The 18,784-nt window shown below is 40.6% G+C and overlaps 1 protein-coding gene across 1 annotated transcript; it reads right to left on the bottom strand.

The window, feature by feature from the left end:
* Nucleotides 1-10,100: 10,100 nt before the first annotated feature.
* LOC148063641 (semaphorin-4E-like) lies at nt 10,101-14,972 on the bottom strand. Its single transcript, XM_087810326.1, has 14 exons — nt 14,168-14,972; nt 13,848-13,993; nt 13,648-13,710; nt 12,956-13,054; nt 12,736-12,829; nt 12,588-12,665; nt 12,376-12,524; nt 12,106-12,284; nt 11,901-12,030; nt 11,598-11,820; nt 11,345-11,460; nt 11,112-11,269; nt 10,963-11,015; nt 10,101-10,870 (listed from the first exon to the last, which is right to left on the bottom strand). Exons 1-14 carry the CDS (start codon nt 14,253-14,255, stop codon nt 10,356-10,358), a joined length of 2,091 nt encoding a protein of 696 aa, XP_087666452.1. The 5' UTR covers nt 14,256-14,972; the 3' UTR covers nt 10,101-10,355.
* Between the last annotated feature and the right edge of the window lie 3,812 nt (nt 14,973-18,784).

The raw sequence follows: 18,784 nt of genomic DNA, 5'->3' as shown, positions 1-18,784 counted from the left end.
ACTTTTGAGACTTCATTCCTATGATCCACCTTTGGACCCCCCACACTGAACTATCAACTATATCTGGGATGATGATGAACGTGATGATGACGACAAATGGCACGAACTTGACTCTTGTCTGCAGTGACATTTTTGTGGTCCTGATGGTGTGGCTGCTGAACTAACAAACAAACAAGGTGTTCTCTATGCTCTCTCTGACACTTCTGTCCCTCATGTTGCTCTTGCTGTGGTTGCTGGTGGAGAAGCTAGGGCCCTGAGACAAATGATTAAGAAATGCAAAGTTGTTCGTTATTTGACGAAAAAAGCAGACAAATCTAGCCTGTTAGAGACATGATATCTTAAGTTGTAACAGTAAACAGTTAATCCCAGAATAACATACTCTGATTGCTCCACTCAAAGCTATGATGAAAGCAGCCATAAGAAAACTAAACAAAAACTTGAGAGGTCAACTGATGCAGAATTTTATATTTTAACAAATTAAAAGTGACTCTGTCTAGAGCTGCTGACTTGTCACCTCCAGACTATACTATAGAGACTAGACTATAAAGAATATACTATAGAGAATAGACTATACTATACTAAACCACTCCATCTTGATGCGAGTGAAATTGATGATATATTGTTCTTTGGGAATTAGACTTAAATAGTGAAAATGGTAAAAATAGAGACTAAAATACTGTAGGAGGAAAGGTAAAAGAAAAAATAATAGATTAAGAGATAAATTAAAAGAAACACTGAGAAAAATAAATATGACATTCTTCTCTCTAGTTGAATAAACCAAACACCTATTGAATAAGAGGAAATCTCTTTGAAGTGAATATTGATTAAAGAAACCAGTTAAGATAAGCAAAATAGTAATCTAGAATAGATACTGTATTTCTGTTGTGGGTAAATAATTAAAGAGGTCTGACTGACACCTGATCAAATTAACTATTACATTCATAAAACACATTTGAACTCACACAACACTCTCAGACATTCACATATATATTACAAATAACACACTGATCTCAGAGATAAACAAACAAACACATTATGTTTTCAATTTAAATTGAATAAGATAAAAAAGTGTCACTGCTTCAATCTGCTCCCTGTGTGTGTGAGAATGAAAGAATTCCCTCCAACACCCGCCTCTGTTTCCCTCTTCACCATGAAGTCAAAACATACTGATAATTTGAACTCTCTGCTAACTTCAAGGTTTATTCAAATAAAACACATGACCAACTTTAACAGACATCCACAGATCTACAAAGTTTGGAATACACAACTCATGACACACACACAATATCCTCATCACCACCTGAATAGATGCATAACTGACCTTCTAGTAACTTCTGATCTTATCCTGCTAGAGGTGGTGTTGAGAAGCCCTCCAGTGAGGGAGAAATAAGAAGCCACTGTCCACTGCAGACTTTTAAATATATCAAAAGATCTCCTTGTTAGCAGGTGAACAAGAAACATGAGCCAACATGTTTAAAGCTAAAAACTTGACTAGCATACTTTTAAATATATATATGAACAAATGTAGTTTTAGGAAACTACTCTTTGGACGTGTGGTGAAATAGTTAAGATGTGCAAATAATCAAACAGGACAATAAAAAGGACAATCAAATGGGCTGGAAATTATCTAAACATTGAGGAAGTTTCAAAGAACAGAAAACATATTGTTATGATTAAACATATTTCTCAGAATTAATCATTAATCAATTTAAGAAGATGTATTTTTTAAATAAATTAAAATAGAATACTTTTATCTACATCAATAGCAGCCAATAATACAATAGACAATATGAAAAGTGAAACTTGGAATTAAAAACTGAAATTGATTAATTGAAAAAGATAATAATAAGAAATGGAAATATGTTTCTAAAGCTGCTTCTAACATTCTAAGGCAACTATAAACATTAACAAAAAATATAAAGCAGGGAAAAGAAATTGACTCTGGAAAAATGTAAGACCCATCAGGAAATAAATAAATAAATGATGCCTTCAGGAAAGAAAATAGTGAATAATATATTTAGAAATGACAGAATCATATCAATCTTTAAATTAACTTTGTTAAAGATAAATCTACCTTTAATCTAAGTTGATCAAAAAATAAGAACTAGAGCAAGAGATTGATGGAAAATAAACAAGTTGAGTTCTAAATTACATATGGACTTGCAAGTGTAATTTATTGAAGGAATTAAATTATATAAGCATTGAAAATTACTAGTTTTCATCCACATGACAAAATGATTTGATTGATGTCTTAAACAAAGGAAACCTAAAATAAATACCAAATTGAAATATTAGAGCTTAACAGTTCTTTGGGGAACTTTAAAATAAAGATAATAAATTGGTTAATAATTGCAAATAAGGTTCTCAAATAAGTGTCTATATCTAACAAAGTACAAGAAAATAAAATAAAAGAATGAATCATTATAATTATAATGGAAAAAATATTTTATAGAGTAGATTTTTTTTTTTTTTTTTTTTTAATTTTAATCATAAAGTAAGTCTTAGTTAGCCTTTTATTAATTGATCAAACTTAGGTCAAGAATTCCAACGACAGAAATGCTATTATAGAAAACATAATTAAAATAAACAAACAGAAGCAGAAATAGTTTGCACATAGTCACTTTTTTCTATTTGATATTATCCATTTACTTTAGCAATAGACTTTCAAACCAAATCTAAGAGGAATAATAATGATTAAACAAAGCTTAGAATATTTTTTTTAGCTATTAATGTCATATAATTGAATACATTTATTCATAAATAAATTTAAGAGAGTTAATATAAAGAGTATTATGATCAATTAAATGATTTGACAATAGATTTGGATATAAAGTTATTCAAGAAAACATTTTTTAAATACAAATAAATTAGGTTGTTTATTTGTCCCTCAGGGGGAGGACTTAGATAGATACTTAGCTGGATAATAGGTTTGTTACTTGATGGTGATTCTTGTTGCACGGTTCTGTCGATCAACACTGCTGAAGGGAGCTCTGTCCAGATTGCATTCAATTAGTTTAAATTGTTCATGTAGAAAACAGCTCGAGAATAAGGTATAACTGTGTTTTACTATCTCTCTGACTTAGGTAGTAAATAGGAAGGGGTTAATTTTGTCTGCATGAATTAGTATGAGTAAATTCTAAATAAAAAGCATGATTTAAAGATGTATTGTTTCTTATTTGTCTAAAGAATGCGATGCTGTTAATTTCTTTCCTATGTTGCAGGACGAGCTCAATGATGCACTGTTGACGGGGGGAGTACGTCAACAACACCTCACACCAAGAGCCCACATCCAAGTCGCCGACAACGGGGCTGCTGCTTTCTTTTTACCTCGTTAAAGAGGTTTTTCAAAGCAGTGGATACTGGCTCCATATCAATATATATTTTAACAAAATCTCTACTTCAAAATAGACTTATTAGATTTGAGTTAGTTAGTGTGAATATGTTTGTTTTGATGATTAGGCATTCAATTACTTCAGTTTTAATTCACAGCATAATTTGGAATTATTATTATTATTTAAAAAAAAATTGAAGATCTTACATATTTAATTCATATTAAATAATCATTGTCTTGCAGTGCATTCACTTAAACTAAACTCAGGTTCACAACTCAAAGGCCGAGGTCACAAACCCTCACACACACAGAAAGATTAAACAATCCCAGATTCCAGGAAGTCTGGACACCTGTCTGAGAATTCACTCTGAAGGACACAAGTTGCTGGGAATAAACTCTCTCCAGAAAACAACAACCTTCAGTAAGTTTCCACTACGATCACGTGCGACGGCCATCTTAGAATCAAGTGTTTACAGTCACTGACCAATCCTACATTCAGATTTGACTAGAGGTGTTAAACTGAATATTCTACTATAAAGATCCACCACTTTGTCTGATCGTTGCGTTCTGGCATCCGAAGACGTCTGCGATAGATCTCTCTGCTTGCTAGCGCCCGTGTGCACGTAAGTTTGTCTCTGACTTTTGCATAATTCACTAAACGAGCATTTTTCTTAAACTCATCAATGTGTCTGTCCTTCATTCCACCACCACGTACGAGGGTGGGGAGGGGTCGGTTCCTCGGAACACAAAAACCCCTAACAGTGGCCTGGAAATTATGCAGAGGAGGACATTGCAACGTTAAAAATGGTCAAGAAGACAAGGGGTATGTGTCTACTACAGTGCGAGGTAGATTTCAGTGCTAATGGTGTCTTGTTATGCCCCAGAATGCGATAAATCTCAACGCCCTGAGCATCCCTGACAACGCAGTGCCTGCTCTCAACAACGCCTCACCTGCCCCCACCAATGACGTGGTTTCTCCCGCCAATGCTGCGCTGGCCCCAACCAACGCAGTATGTGCCACTGACAACACCATGGCTTCACCCACCAAAGTTGTGCTGCGTCTGAAAATATCCACCCAGTATGCAATAACCCGGAAGCATCAACTGGAGAAAAAGATCCAAAAAGCTTCCGAACCATGCAGACCAGCAGGAGATCAAGTAAACATTGCGGACCTAATCATTAGGGTGAGTGTCTTCTTAAAGTGCCCTTAAGTCATGCTCAAGTAACACACTACAGTTTGATTCAAGTAAGTACATTTATCAACATCCCAGATATTTATTTGAATCACTTTTGGTTTAGTTTTGTACTGAAAATAGAAAACTGCATGTATGTTACTGTAGTTTTGGATGAAATTCCTACTCAATTCATATTAGAATAGTCACTTGGTGAAAATGTACTTTGATCTCTTGCAATAATGCTTTGAAAAGTAAGCTCTTGCAAAATGACTAAAATAAGGTTGATTTATGTGTAAATTGTTTTCTTAATTTCAGTATTGTACAATGAAGTAGTATTTTTTTGTGAGCATTTACTTTTCAGTCTTTAATGACTATCTCTTACAGTTACTCTGCTGATTTATGTGCAGTAATTTTGAGCAGCAGCATTGGCTGTATCTTCGATGTGTGGCACCAATTATTATCATTCATATACATAGATGTAATACACATTTGAGTTGTTACTTTTGGACCAGATGCAGCTTGGAAATTGTAATGAGAATGTGTGGAAGCAGGTGATGGGTTTTCATGGAGCAACCCCAGACCTTGGAAATAGCAAAAAAAAAAGAAAGTCCTATTAGCTATTGACAATGAAAGGGAGCCTATGTCCTATGAACTGTGGCAAATTGTGTCTACTGATACTTTTCATTGTAGATTTTAGAAACCTATGTGCATTTGTCATGATTTTAGATGTCCTTACTTGTTTAAAATGTACTGATGTGTCTATGCTAATCAATGAACTTCCAAACATTGCCCTGTCAATTCTAAGGTACAAAAACAAATGATATAAGAGGTGAATAAATAAATTACTACATTTAAACGAATGAATAAAAGTTGAGGTGTGAAATGTAAATTACTGTAATTCATATAAAAGTAAAATGTCATTTTTTTGGAAAGTGACAGCTCTCCTGATGGGTTTGACACAAAAAGCAAAAAGCTAACTGGAATTGATGAAACGGAAGTTAAACTAAAGTTAACAATGTTGACATATTTGTATTTTATAAGGGGAACTTCAATATATATTAAGGTAAGGTAAAACTTTATTGATCCCTCAGGAGGTCTCCTTCAGGAAATTGTTTTTTTCCAATAGCCAATACATACAGCAATTTTTTATAAAAAATCAAAAATAAATAAATCAAAATAAAATAAGAACTAGAGAAATAAAGAGAAAGAACACAATTACACAATCTAAGTCTAAAGATAAAGACAAAGAACATAGATCAAAGAAAAACAACAAAGACAAAGGATACAAAGACTAACATAGAACAGAACATCCAGATACTTTCACTCCACTCTTGCCCCCGAACTCAGAATTGTACAATTTATTAGCCCGAGGAATGAATGAGTCCTTGAGTCTATTTGTTTTGCACCTGGGAATTTGTGCACTCATTCTGCTTCTCTGCTCACTAATGACAGTGTTGAGAGGATGACTGTCATCGTCCATGATGGACAGTAGTTTGTTCAATGATCTCCTCTCAGCAATCTGTCCAAGCTGTTGACACTCCTCTTGGACACATTTCCACCCCAACACGCCACAGCGTAGAACAGGACACTGGCCACCACAGACTGGTAGAACATGCAGAGGAGCTTCTTGCAGATATTAAATGATCGAAGCCTCCTCAGAAAGTACAGTCTACTCTGAACTTTTTTATATACATGGTCTGTGTTGAAGGACCAGTCCAGTTTACTGTCCAGCCACACGCCAAGGTACTTATAGTTGTCAACTATCTCCACCTCGTCGCCTCTGATGGACACTGGACGTGGCTTTGTCCTGGACCTCCCGAAGTCCAAGACCAGCTCCTTGGTCTTTGAGGTGTTCAGCTGCAATTGGTTCCTCTCACTCCAGTCCACAAAGTCACTTATTAGACTCCTATGCTCATCTTCGCTGTTGTCCCTGATGCATCCAAGAATGGCAGTGTCGTCAGCATACTTCTGGATGAGACTCAGCTCTGAGTTGTAGCAGAAGTCGGAAGTGTAGATGGTGAAGAGGAGAGGGGCTAGTACTGTCCCCTCAGGTGCTCCTGTACTGCACACACCAGTGTCAGACGTGATATCCTTCAGCCTGACATACTGTGGTCGATCAGTAAAATAATCCATAATCCAGGAGACTAGACCAGGGTCCACATGCATCTGTTTCAATTTGTCCTGCAGCAGAGTTGGCTGGATAGTGTTGAAGGCACTAGATCTTGTGCTGGACTTGTAGCCTAAGATGTTTGAGGACCAGCCGCTCCAGTGTCTTCATCAGCTGCGAAGTCAGTGCCACCAGTCTGTAATCGTTCAGCACGCTCGGTCAGATCTTTTTTGGGAATGGAACAATACAGGAAGTCTTCCACAGAGTTGGTATTTTCCCTAGCCGTAGACTGAGGTTGAAGACATGCTGGAGTGGCTCAGCTAGTTCAGCAGCGCAGGTCTTTAGCAGTCGACACCTTATCAGGATTTATGTAACATACATTTGTTTATTAACATAGAGAACAACACTGACAAACTATCGTATACCAATAAATCACACATGTTAAACAACAGACACATTGGTGCCTTCCCAGGCACGTTACTTTAAAGGTTCAATACTGCTGTCCTGACATTGAACTTTTGGCGCTGAGTCTGAGACCTTTCTACTTGCCACGGGAGTTTTCACATGTTGTCGCGGTGCTTGTGTACATTCCAACGTCGGCGAGCGCGGAGGCAGCATGTGACGTCATCACTGGAGTAGTGAACGGGTTACAGACTCAGAGCCCTCAGGCCCTCTTTATCATCTCCGGTGATTTTAATCACGCATCTCTTTCTTCCTGTCTGCCCAAATTCACTTGTGCCACCAGAGACAATAACACACTGGACCTTTTCTATGCGAACACTAAAGACGCTTATTTATCATCCCCCCTTCCTCCTTTGGGACGAGCTGACCACTGTCTGGTCCATCTGCTACCTGTTTACAAGCCACTTGTGAGCAGGCAACCAGTAGTGACTCGCTCAGTCAAGAAGTGGTCTGAAGAAGCTGAGGAAGCTCTGCAGGTCTGCTTTGAGACCACGGACTGGAGCATCTTCAGTGAGTCCCACAAGGAGGATATTGACGGACTAACTTCATGTGTCACGGACTACATAAACTTCTGTGTGGAGAGCATTGTACCAACAAGAACTGTACGATGCTTCTCCAACAACAAACCCTGGATCAATCCTGATATAAAGGCTCTCCTAAAGGAGAAGAAGAGAGTCTTTAGGTCAGGAAACAAAGAGGATCTGATGGCAGTCCAGAAGGAGCTGAGAAGAAAGATCAGGGACGGAAAGGGGAGGTACAGGAGGAGGATGGAAGAGAGTCTGGCCAACAACAACACCAGAGATGTCTGGAGAGGTTTGAAATCCATATCCGGACATCAGACCAGGCTCTCTGTAGCAGCGGGGGATAAAAATTGGGCCGACGACTTAAACAGTTATTTTTCAAGGTTTGAGGTGTCGGCTCCCCCCCCTGCTCAACCATTCACACCTCTACACTTACCTTCTCCTCTCCCCCGAGCTTGTATTGTTTCAGCCCCCCCGCTGACTCCACGGGGGACAATGCCCCCCCACCCCAGCCTGTCCCTCACACCTCTCCAGGTGAGAAATCAGCTTAGGAGAACCAAGACAACAAAGGCCCCTGGACCAGACGGCATCGGTGGCAAAGTACTCAGGACGTGCTCTGACCAGTTAAGTGAAATTGTTGGACTTCTGTTCAACATGAGCTTGACCCTGGGAAGAGTTCCACTACTGTGGAAGACGTCCTGTGTGGTACCGGTGCCGAAGACTCAGCACCCTAAGGATCCCAGCTGCTACAGACCTGTGGCCTTGACATCCCACCTTATGAAGGCTCTGGAGCGGCTGGTCCTTAGTTACCTGAGTCCTCTGGTGCGCTCCTCCATGGATCCGTTGCAGTTTGCCTACCAACCTGACATCGGCGTGGAGGACGCCATCATCTTCCTTCTCCACCGAGCACTTTCTCACCTGGAGTTGCCTGGAAGCACTGTGAGGATCCTTTTCCTGGATCTAAGCAGTGCTTTCAATACCATCAGGTCAAACATCCTGAGGGACAAGCTGGAGCTGTCTGGAGCGGACACTCACCTCACGGACTGGATTGTGGACTACCTCACCAACCGTCCACAGTTCGTGAGGACCCGGGATGGTGTTTCGAGGACTGTACTGTGCAGTGTAGGGGTCCCCCAGGGAACAGTGTTAGCACCGTTCCTCTTTTCACTGTACACTGCAGACTTCCAACACCTGTCTCCCACCAGTCACCTGCAGAAGTTCTCGGACGACTCCGCCATCGTCGGCCTCATTAGGGACGGGGATGACGGGTCGTACCGGGGACTTGTCCAGGACTTTGTTGTCTGGTGCCTGGAAAACCACCTTCAGATCAACTCCAGCAAAACTAAGGAGTTGATCGTGGATTTCCGGCGGTGTCCCTCCATCTCCCCCTCACCACTGAACATCCAGGGACAGGACATTGAGATTGTCACGACTTACAAGTTCCTGGGTGTTCACCTCAACAACCGCTTGGACTGGGTGGATAACACTGCTGCTCTTTATAAAAAAGGGCGGAGTAGAATCTACCTGCTCCGGAGGTTGAGGTCGTTTGGTGTCCGGGGGCCACTCCTGAAGTCATTCTATGACTCAGTAGTGGCCTCTGCCATCTTCAACGGTGTGGTCTGCTGGGGGAGCAGCATGACAGCAAAGGATAGGGCTAAACTGGACAGCCTTATTAAGAAGGCCAGTTACGTCCTAGGGCGCCCCCTGGATCCTGTGGAGGAAGTGACTGGAGGGAGGATGCGGAGCAAGCTGGGCTCCATGAGGAGGAACTTGTCTCACCCTCTCCAGCACACACTGAGGGCATTGAGGAGCTCCATCAGTGATAGGATGCTCCATCCCCGGTGTGTGAGGGAGAGGTACCGCAGGTCTTTCCTTCCTGCTGCCATCAGACTCCACAACAAAAACACACCAAGATAACTATTTAACTGCACCTCTTGTTATTTATGTAAATATGATTGTGTAAATATTATATAGCGCAGATTTATCTTTTATTCCATTTAGATTTTATTTCTCGTTTTTATTTCTGGGTGTTTTTATTTCTCTTGCTGCTGTTAAACCGAATTTCCCCTCGCGGGACTAATAAAGGTTTTCTGATTCTGATTCTGATTCTGATTCCAAAATATGTTTATATCTTTTGATTGAAGTTTCTTGTTTTGATTGAACAATAACGAATGAAAGATGTTTGAAGATAATCACATTTGTCTCTGTAGACTGTTGTTTTCTGGAAGCCAACCAAAGTATACACAATAAATGAAACAGTCAATTATTTTTTTTTGACATTTTATTGGATCTTTATACACATCAGAAAAATAAGATCACATCAAACACCATGAATGTATTGAAACGGTAATTAAAACAATCTTAGTCACTTAAGTTTCTACAAATGCATAATCATATCAGTAAAAGAAATAAAACATCAGAATGTTTTTTGTTTTTCTTGTTGCAGCCATAAGATCAACAGTGTTAATAGTATTTTTGCTTTTTTAAATGTAATTCAAGTGTAGAGTTTAATGTAATTATTTATTTTTTGAAAATAGTTGTTTAAGAACTCTCACTGAGCCTGGCTCTCTCTTGCTGGTGCTACATTAAATTACTGACCAGCAAAGACACCCTTTCACAACACCAACCAACCTTCAACCAGCTCGACCACATACACTAAGGCATTGAATAATGTTATAAATCTAAATGTCACCCCACACACTACCAGGTTCACCCGTGCCTAAAACTGATAATGCATGGTCGAGGTCTGCGCAGGATCTTTACACATGAGTGGAAACATTATCTCCAGTTTCTTGGTTGTTATCCACTTGTGCCTTGCTGTTTGTGCATGCTTGACAACTTTGGTCTGCGACAGCTCTTGGCTGTTTTTTCTTGCATGGAAAACCAATGTGGCCTTTGTATATGTTCCAAATAAGAAGTGCAAAGAAAGACCAAACACCCAGCACCAACCCAATCTGCAGAGACAGGAGAATGAAGTCGTATTGCTGAGGTTGAGTCTCTTCTGTCTTTTCTTTAATGACGACATTGTACTGGGCAACTGTGGCTTTGTATTCAGCTTCTTTGGAGCTCATCACAGACAGACAGCGGTAGTGACCAGTGTCAGACTTTGAGACATTCAGGATGAGCAGTCCATCTTGTTGCTCCAGACGATGAGGTGAAGAGACCAGTGGGGAGTTATCTTTCTCCCACCTCATCGTTGCCAGCTTTGATTCCAGAGAGCAGAGAAGCTTTACATTTCCAGGAGCAGTAAGAGATTTATTCTCAGTTTGAGGTTCTATGAAAGACACAAGTCAACATTTTAGCACTAAGCCATTCTTATATTCATTATGTTGGAGGCGACTTTTGTCAGGGGTGTGATTCACTCACCATTCTTTGGACACAGAGAAGCATTGCCTTCTTTCACACTCTGGAGCAGTTCTCTAAAGAAAAAAATAATTTTGTTTCAGTTTGTTTTTATCTCACAATAACCATGATGTGTGCCTTCAACACTGCACCTCATATTTTAGAATACTCACCTCTGTGTATCAGAAAGAGCTGAACATTTGCCAGCAGCATGGTCCCAGCCACAGTAAGGGTCTCTGGCAAGAACACAGTCCATGCAAGACAAAGATCTTCCACAGGAGGACAGGGACATCTGTGCTACTCCAGAGTCTGAGCCTGCGTAGATCTGACGCTGCACATCAGAGAAAAATACTTATTTCAGCGATTCAATTCAACATGAAGCCTCAACACTCTGTCATGAAATTACCGTGACATTGGAGAACTTGAGAATCTTGATGGGCTCTGAGGTCTTAAAGACTTGGACTTCCTCTATGATGAACATCTCTCCATCGTAGTTCACAGCTTTTACGATGGTTCCTTTTTCTTTCATGTCAGAAAACCAAAGGTTGTTTTTATGTTTGACATTAAATAAATACTTACCATATTCGAAAAGATTTTCATCATTTGTTTTATATTTGCACATTATTTTTTCTAATAAAGAGAAAATGGCAAATACACACTTGTGCCGATGAACATCACATGATGTTTGTCTCCATCTGTGGTCTGAACCTGGTCAATGATGATGTTTGTGAATTCTCCTCCTCCTTTCAACATCAACGCTTTTCCTCCCATTGGCTCAATGACCTCCATCATTATTGGAAATTCTATTGTTCTTTTAACTATGATTCCAGGAAGTTTTTTACTATCATTTATTCCAGCCATCCGTGCTGCATTATCTATGCACTGCAAGAAGATGAGCAGAAGCAGGATTTCATAAGACGTGTGGAATACATTTTAAACAAACTTCAACATAGCAAACCTACTGAGCCAGGTCGAAGACCTATTAATAGATCTTTTTCGGGCACCCATCCATGAGAATACCTTATCATGAATGTTCCTTTTGAAAACACTCTGCTGATGTCTGTCACACTGTAGACACACACTGCTGAGCAACTGGGTAGAAAGAATTGAAAACGATGGATTATCTTTGAGAAGAAACAGATTCAAACTTGGATGAAAGATACACACGTCTGTGATGTGAAGACAGCAAAGAACAAACATGACTTCCAGTTTTGTTGGGGGTCACACCAGCGGAATGTGTCCTGGATCATGGAAGTTCCTTTGCAACCTGGAACTGGACATTCTAGTCTGGCTTTAACAAATGATGTCCAACTGTTCCGAAAATCAAAATCACCTCCACGGTCTCCCTAAAAGTCACCAGCATTACTTTATAGTAAAGACGACGAAGAAACAACACAAAGATCTATTGATAAAGACAACAAATATTTTTGTTATCACCTTGCAGACTCGAGCTACTCGGTTAACATGTGTAGTTTTATAGTCATACTCCACAGCTTTCTCACTGAAGAACAAGTAGATCTTGTCATCATCTCCAGTGTCACTGTTTTCACTTTCAGGCATCATCTCCATGGAAACAAATGTGGGATCTGTCATGGATAGAAGAATGTGATGAAAATCTGAAACACTGATGTTTGATCTCATTCATTTACCAACAAAGCTTTTCTGGGACGTTTTGATTGCAGATCCTTTTGAGAAGAACTTTCCAACAGCTGAGTACACATTGTCTCCTTCAAATAAAAAAAATATATATATAGTTCAGTGCGAAACACAGATGTATTATTAAAACATAATTCTTACCAATCATGAGGGAGGCAGAGCTCTCAGAAGGATCAAGTGGACAAACTGATACTTCATTCTTTCCCTCTAGAGTCAGGTTTTCATCCATGTATGACTGCAAAACAACAATAAAGGTAATCTTAGTGTCTACAAAATGTTCACATAGATTCTACTTTAAGTGACCATTTGACAAAAGAAAATTTGTAGTTGTTTTGCAAAAACATGTCTATACAGTTCTCACCATGTAATCACTCTGTGGTTTTAAAGCATTGGTTCCACACACTAACATCCGGCCGTCCTGTCGTTTCAACAGTGTCTTGATTTGGTTCCTGCATTCAGTCTGTTGATTCATTAAATCAGTCAAATATTCAGTTCTGGATTACACATATGAAAACACACATCTTAACTGTTGGATTCAAAATGATTATACACTATACGTATACGCCATACTTAAATTAATGCTAAACGATAATCAAAATATAAAATATAAATTACTAGCTTTATCTAAGAGCTTAAACGTTTGAATACACATTCACAACCAACATTTCACTGGGGCTGGAAGACAAAGGCATCCACCCACGCAACAGGGAAGCAAGGAAGTTACCTCTCCAGGTGACCCGAGACATGACCGAACTTGAAAGAACCACTGCCCCGGAAGAGACGACCCCCTGGACAGGAAACTTTCCCTTAAATATAGCGATGCTCTATAGTACTGGATATGGTATAGTACCGTCTTTCCCGGAGCTGCCGGAAAAGAGCGAGTCCGATGGATTGTAAGAGTTTGTATCTTTGTTTGCCTTGAAGCGGCGAATAAACGACCCGTATACACTGCATCGACTTTTTTTCTCCATAAAGCAAAGTATCAAGACCCGGACGTGACGTCGTGTTGGAGCGACAGAAACGGACTACAGTTTTAATCGTTTTATAACTTACAGCTGCATCAGTTGATTTACGTTCACATGTTGCGGCCTGTTCTGGTGTCACGTCCCATTTCACCTGAAACATTTGAATCACATGTGAGAGTGTTGATGAGCACAGAGGCAGAACGATCAAATAATTGTAATATTTATTGTATATTTTTTTAATATTTCACACACCATGTTTCATGAAGAAAGTATTAAAAGTTTTCTTACTGAGTCATTTTTCTTGGAGATGTCATTGAGGTCGAGGGCGTACACCATCCCACTGGCACCCACCATCAGCAGGCCCAGGTCGTCCCTCAGCAACATGGTGGAGTAGTCCAACACTCCCTCCTCATGAAATGTCTGACTATTGTCACCTTTGTAGAAAATGAATGATGAATAAACCACTGGACTAATGTATCATTAATGATGAATAAACCACTGGACTAATGTATCATTAATGATGAATAAACCACTGGACTAATGTATCATTAATGATGAATAAACTACTGGACTAATGTCCCAAGATCAAAGTCTTGAGTGTTACTTACTGTCATAAGGCACAAATCTGCGAGGGACAGGGTCCAGTACTGAGGCCAGGGCCGACAGCAGGGGCAGAAAGTAGAGCAGTAGATTCATTCTTGCTTCTCAGAATTGTCAGGTTTCTTTTAGGTTGTGTACCAGATAATGCTGGACGTAGCTATAGTTATAACCCAACGTGTGTAGAAATAAAAGGCATTAAAGGCTTTTAAGTATGACAAATAAAGCCTCACAATAACAACTATGTTATGAGCAGAGTGAAAATGCCTTTGTTCATATGTGCTAATTTAACTTAGCAAGAAGCTAAGTGGAATTCATGAAGCGGAAATGATACTAAAGTTAGAATGTTGATATATTTGTATTCTTGGGGCAACTTAAATATATATTAACACTTATAATCAACAAGTGTATAGAATGCATTATTAATGTTGTATTGTACAATGTAATCACAATCGGGGGTAGAATCGCATTGTTGACATTAAACATTTCAAGTGCGCTTCATAGTTTTAGAATTATGAAGCGCTGGACTAATGTATCATTAATGATGAATAAACTACTGGACTAATGTCCCAAGATCAAAGTCTTGAGTGTTACTTACTGTCATAAGGCACAAATCTGCGAGGGACAGGGTCCAGTACTGAGGCCAGGGCCGACAGCAGGGGCAGAAAGTAGAGCAGTAGATTCATTCTTGCTTCTCAGAATTGTCAGGTTTCTTTTAGGTTGTGTACCAGATAATGCTGGACGTAGCTATAGTTATAACCCAACGTGTGTAGAAATAAAAGGCATTAAAGGCTTTTAAGTATGACAAATAAAGCCTCACAATAACAACTATGTTATGAGCATGGTGAAAATGCCTTTGTTCATATGTGCTAATTTAACTTAGCAAGAAGCTAAGTGGAATTCATGAAGCGGAAATGATACTAAAGTTAGCAATGTTGACATATTTGTATTCTTGGGGCAACTTAAATATATATTAACACTTATAATCAACAAAGTGTATAGAATGCATTATTAATGTTGTATTGTACAATGTAATCACAATCGGGGTTAGAATCGCACTGTTGACACTAAACATTTCAAGTGCGCTTCATAGTTTTAGAATTACGGTAGCCAAATGACAACAGAAACACGTCACGTCACGTTACCATGGCAACGACGAGTTAGGCGACGCGTCAAATGTAACCCAGGTCGTTTGAATACGACGTCATGGAGTGCTCTGTATTTTACTGGGTGACCCGGGTAGGCTAAAACCGAGGTTTTTGTCCCCCCTGTAACGTCACCCTAGTGACGCCAGGGGGAAATTGCACGGCGTCGGACGGTATGACGCATTGGGTGTGAGGATGTGTTGGACATTTAGAGTGTGCTGCTGACATAAAAGCTTAATCTGGAATTTACCATGGTCCCACCACTGTTGAAGCGAAGGTAAATCATTTTTTGTTTGTCTAAAATCATTCCAAAAATAACTAAGAACATCATAAAAGCTCTGGTCGCTGGTTAAAACACAGTTAAAATGCCAATAGGCGCTTTTGGGTAAAATATTTCTTATAAAAACATTACATAAAACTAAACAGTGATCACTAAAAGCAATAGGCACAATATGACTTGTTTTAAAAACGCTAAAATGGTGTTTAAATCAATAAAAATGGTCAAGCCGTGCCAACGATACCCAATGTTCAGTTAGGTGGGACCATGAGTATTGTCTGCAGCTAGCGTGCATCCTCCTCCAAACGTCCACCTATGGGATGTGAGCAGCTGTTTCAGAGCTTGTTGAGAAGCTGGATGGGGCTCCATGTGGTTCCTATCTAAAACATCAACAGTACAGTTAAAATCCCCACCTAAGAATAAATAATCTGTGGAGCCACAATCATTCAATTTTTCATTAATTTTTTCGAAGAGCCCGTTTCTCTCTGCACCTCGGTTCGGAGCATAGACGTTAATAAAAACAACAGAAAAGGAATTAAAAACAGCTCGACTCTAATAGAGTTTGGGGTGAACGCTCTGGAGAATAAAAAGCCCACTCCTGCACTGAGGTTTGTGCCGTGGCTTAGAAACACTTCCCCTTCCCACTCCCTGGTCCAGTCAGTCTCATTGTTACAGTCGCTGTGAGTGTCTTGTAAGAATAAAACGTTGATATGTTTGGATCTCATCGTGTCAAAAATATAACCCCTCTTTTTAAAATCCCGAGCCCCGTTGGTGTTTAAGCTAACTACTTTGAAACTTCCCATATTAAAAATTAAGAAGTTGAAGAACACTAATTTTGTAAAAAGCCAAATAAAATCACCAGTCATTTTGCATTTTCACTTTCTGCATTATTTTTTTTATCCGATATATCTCCGGGTCTGTAAAAGCTCCTTTGTACTTGTAACTAACATGTGTTTTCGCTGATAAATAAAACAGTTTAGCGTCTGGGAAATACTTATCAATTTTTAGGCCCTTCATGTTCTTCGTTTCTATTAAAAAGGTTTTGAACATAGTTGTGTTGTATATTCTCTTTTCTTGACTCACAGTGAGAGGGACAGACACGTCACTACTGTCTGATACAATGTCTCCCTCATCACTGCTGTCAATCACGTCTGACCTTTGTTCTGCTTTTTTATTTATTCTGTCCATCACTCTGTCTGAAGGTTTGTTTATTTTCTCCTTCACTACAGTGTTTGTTTTTTTTTCCTTTTTAATTTCCTGACTTTCTTGGATTCCTGCTCCATCTCTTCCTCACTATCAGCTGTTTGAGTCCTTGCTGCTTCAAACTCTGTTTGTTTGATCGTTACTTTTTCGAATGTTTTATTCACCTCACTCATTTCTACCCCTTCACCTGTCTCACTCACCTGCCTGTCTCCCCCGTCACCTGTCTCACTTGCCTGCTTGTCTCCCCCTTCACCTGTCTCACTCGCCTGATTGTCTCCCCCTTCACCTGTCTCACTCGCTTGCTTGTCTCCCCCTTCACCTGTCTCACTCACCTGCTTGTCTCCCCCTTCACCTGTCTCACTCGCCTGCACCTCATGATCGTCATAAAGGCGCCGACGAGGACGGCTGCCTCTCCAGTAGCTCAGCAGCAATTTCTATAATTTTTCTGTTTTTATAAAATTGTTTTACTATAACTTTTTAAATGGATACTTTTGAACATGGGGAGAATCGTCTTGTTTACTCAAGAGAGGATCTACTATCGCTGAAGTCAATGGCACGGGCTGGAGATCGCCACGAGTTCCCGATAGAACTTCAGCGCCAGTATCGCGGCTGTCATGCAGGGAAGCGGCCAAATCGCTAAGCTAACGGACAATCGGAGACGTCACAGACCAACGATCCCAACGATCACGATGGGGAACGTCAATTCACTGACGAATAAGGTCGACGAGCTGTCTGCCCTCAACAACCAGCGGATCTACAGAGAGAGCAGCTTGTTGATCTTCACGGAGACGTGGCTCACGCAGCTGACTCCGGACTCACACGTGGAGCTGCCTGGTTTCAGCACCGTCAGAGCGGACAGAGACGCGCGCGCGTGTGGGAAGCGCAGAGGAGGAGGTCTGATCATGTACGTGAATAAACGCTGGTGTAGTCCGGGACACGTTACTGTAAAGAAAGTCTTGTGTTGTCAAGATTTAGAACTGTTGGCTGTCAGCATGCGTCCATATTATCTACCGCGTGAGTTCAGTCACGTGATCGCGCTGTGCGTTTACATTCCTCCAAGCGCTGCGGCTGCATCTGCCTGTGAGAAGATCCACACAATGACAGCTCGACTTCAGAATCAACATCCTGAAGCGTTTATCATCATCTCTGGAGACTTTAATCATGCCAACCTGGACTCTACTCTGCCTACTTTCCATCAGGCTGTGGATTGTCCCACCAGGAATAACAGGACAATTGACCTTCTTTATTCCAACTTGAAGGACGCTTACAGAGCCAAACCTCTCCCTCCACTTGGAAGGTCCGATCATAACCTGGTCCACCTTCAGTCACAGTGCACTCCTCTGGTGCAGAGACAGACTGTGACTACCAAGACAATCAGAAAGTGGACACCAGCTGTGGAGGACGCCATCAGAGACTGCTTTGAAACAACAGACTGGGATGTGCTGCTGAAGTCTCATGGTGAGGACATCGAGGGACAGACACACTGTCTAACAGATTATTTAAATTTCTGCTTGGACGTTGTCGCCCCTACTAAGACTGTCCGCTGTTACCCTAATAATAAACCGTGGGTAACAAAGGAGGTCAAGGATGTCCTTAACAGGAAGAAAGTGGCATTCAGGAGCAGGGACAGGGACGCCATGAGATCAGCTCAGCAGGAGGTGAAGCGACGCTTGAGGGTGGCAAAGGACACCTACAGGAGGAGGTTGGAGGAGAAGCTGAGCCGAGAAGAAATAAGAAAGGTCTGGGATGGTGTTAAAACCATCACTGGACACAAGACCAAGGCCTCTCTGACTGCAGTTGACACGGTGGAGGAGGCAAATGGACTGAACAACTTTTTCAACAGGTTTGAGCAGGTCACCTCACCCTCACTGCTGCCTGCCTCAAGACCTGCCCCACCTTCTTGTGCCCCCCCCAGCTCCACACAACCACTTCCCAGCTTCAGCTCACTCCAGGTATGTACTTCGGAGGATTCGTCCAGGGAAGGCTGCTGGTCCTGATAAGGT

This window comes from Callionymus lyra, chromosome 16, assembly GCF_982586985.1.
Source record: "Callionymus lyra chromosome 16, fCalLyr1.hap1.1, whole genome shotgun sequence".
Classification (NCBI taxonomy): Eukaryota; Metazoa; Chordata; class Actinopteri; order Syngnathiformes; family Callionymidae; genus Callionymus; species Callionymus lyra.
This window is presented reverse-complemented; position numbering and strand designations above follow the sequence as displayed.

Bases quoted from the DNA above. Each gene is read 5' to 3' on its own strand.
- LOC148063641 (XM_087810326.1), bottom strand. From the start codon at position 14,255: ATGAATCTACTGCTCTACTTTCTGCCCCTGCTGTCGGCCCTGGCCTCA. The intron at 13,711-13,847 runs GTAAGAAAACTT...CAAATGTTTCAG, and splicing joins TCTCCAAGAAAAATGACTCA to GTGAAATGGGACGTGACACC. The intron at 12,031-12,105 runs GTGTGTATCTTT...CTTTCTACCCAG, and splicing joins GCTGTCTTCACATCACAGAC to TTGCTCAGCAGTGTGTGTCT.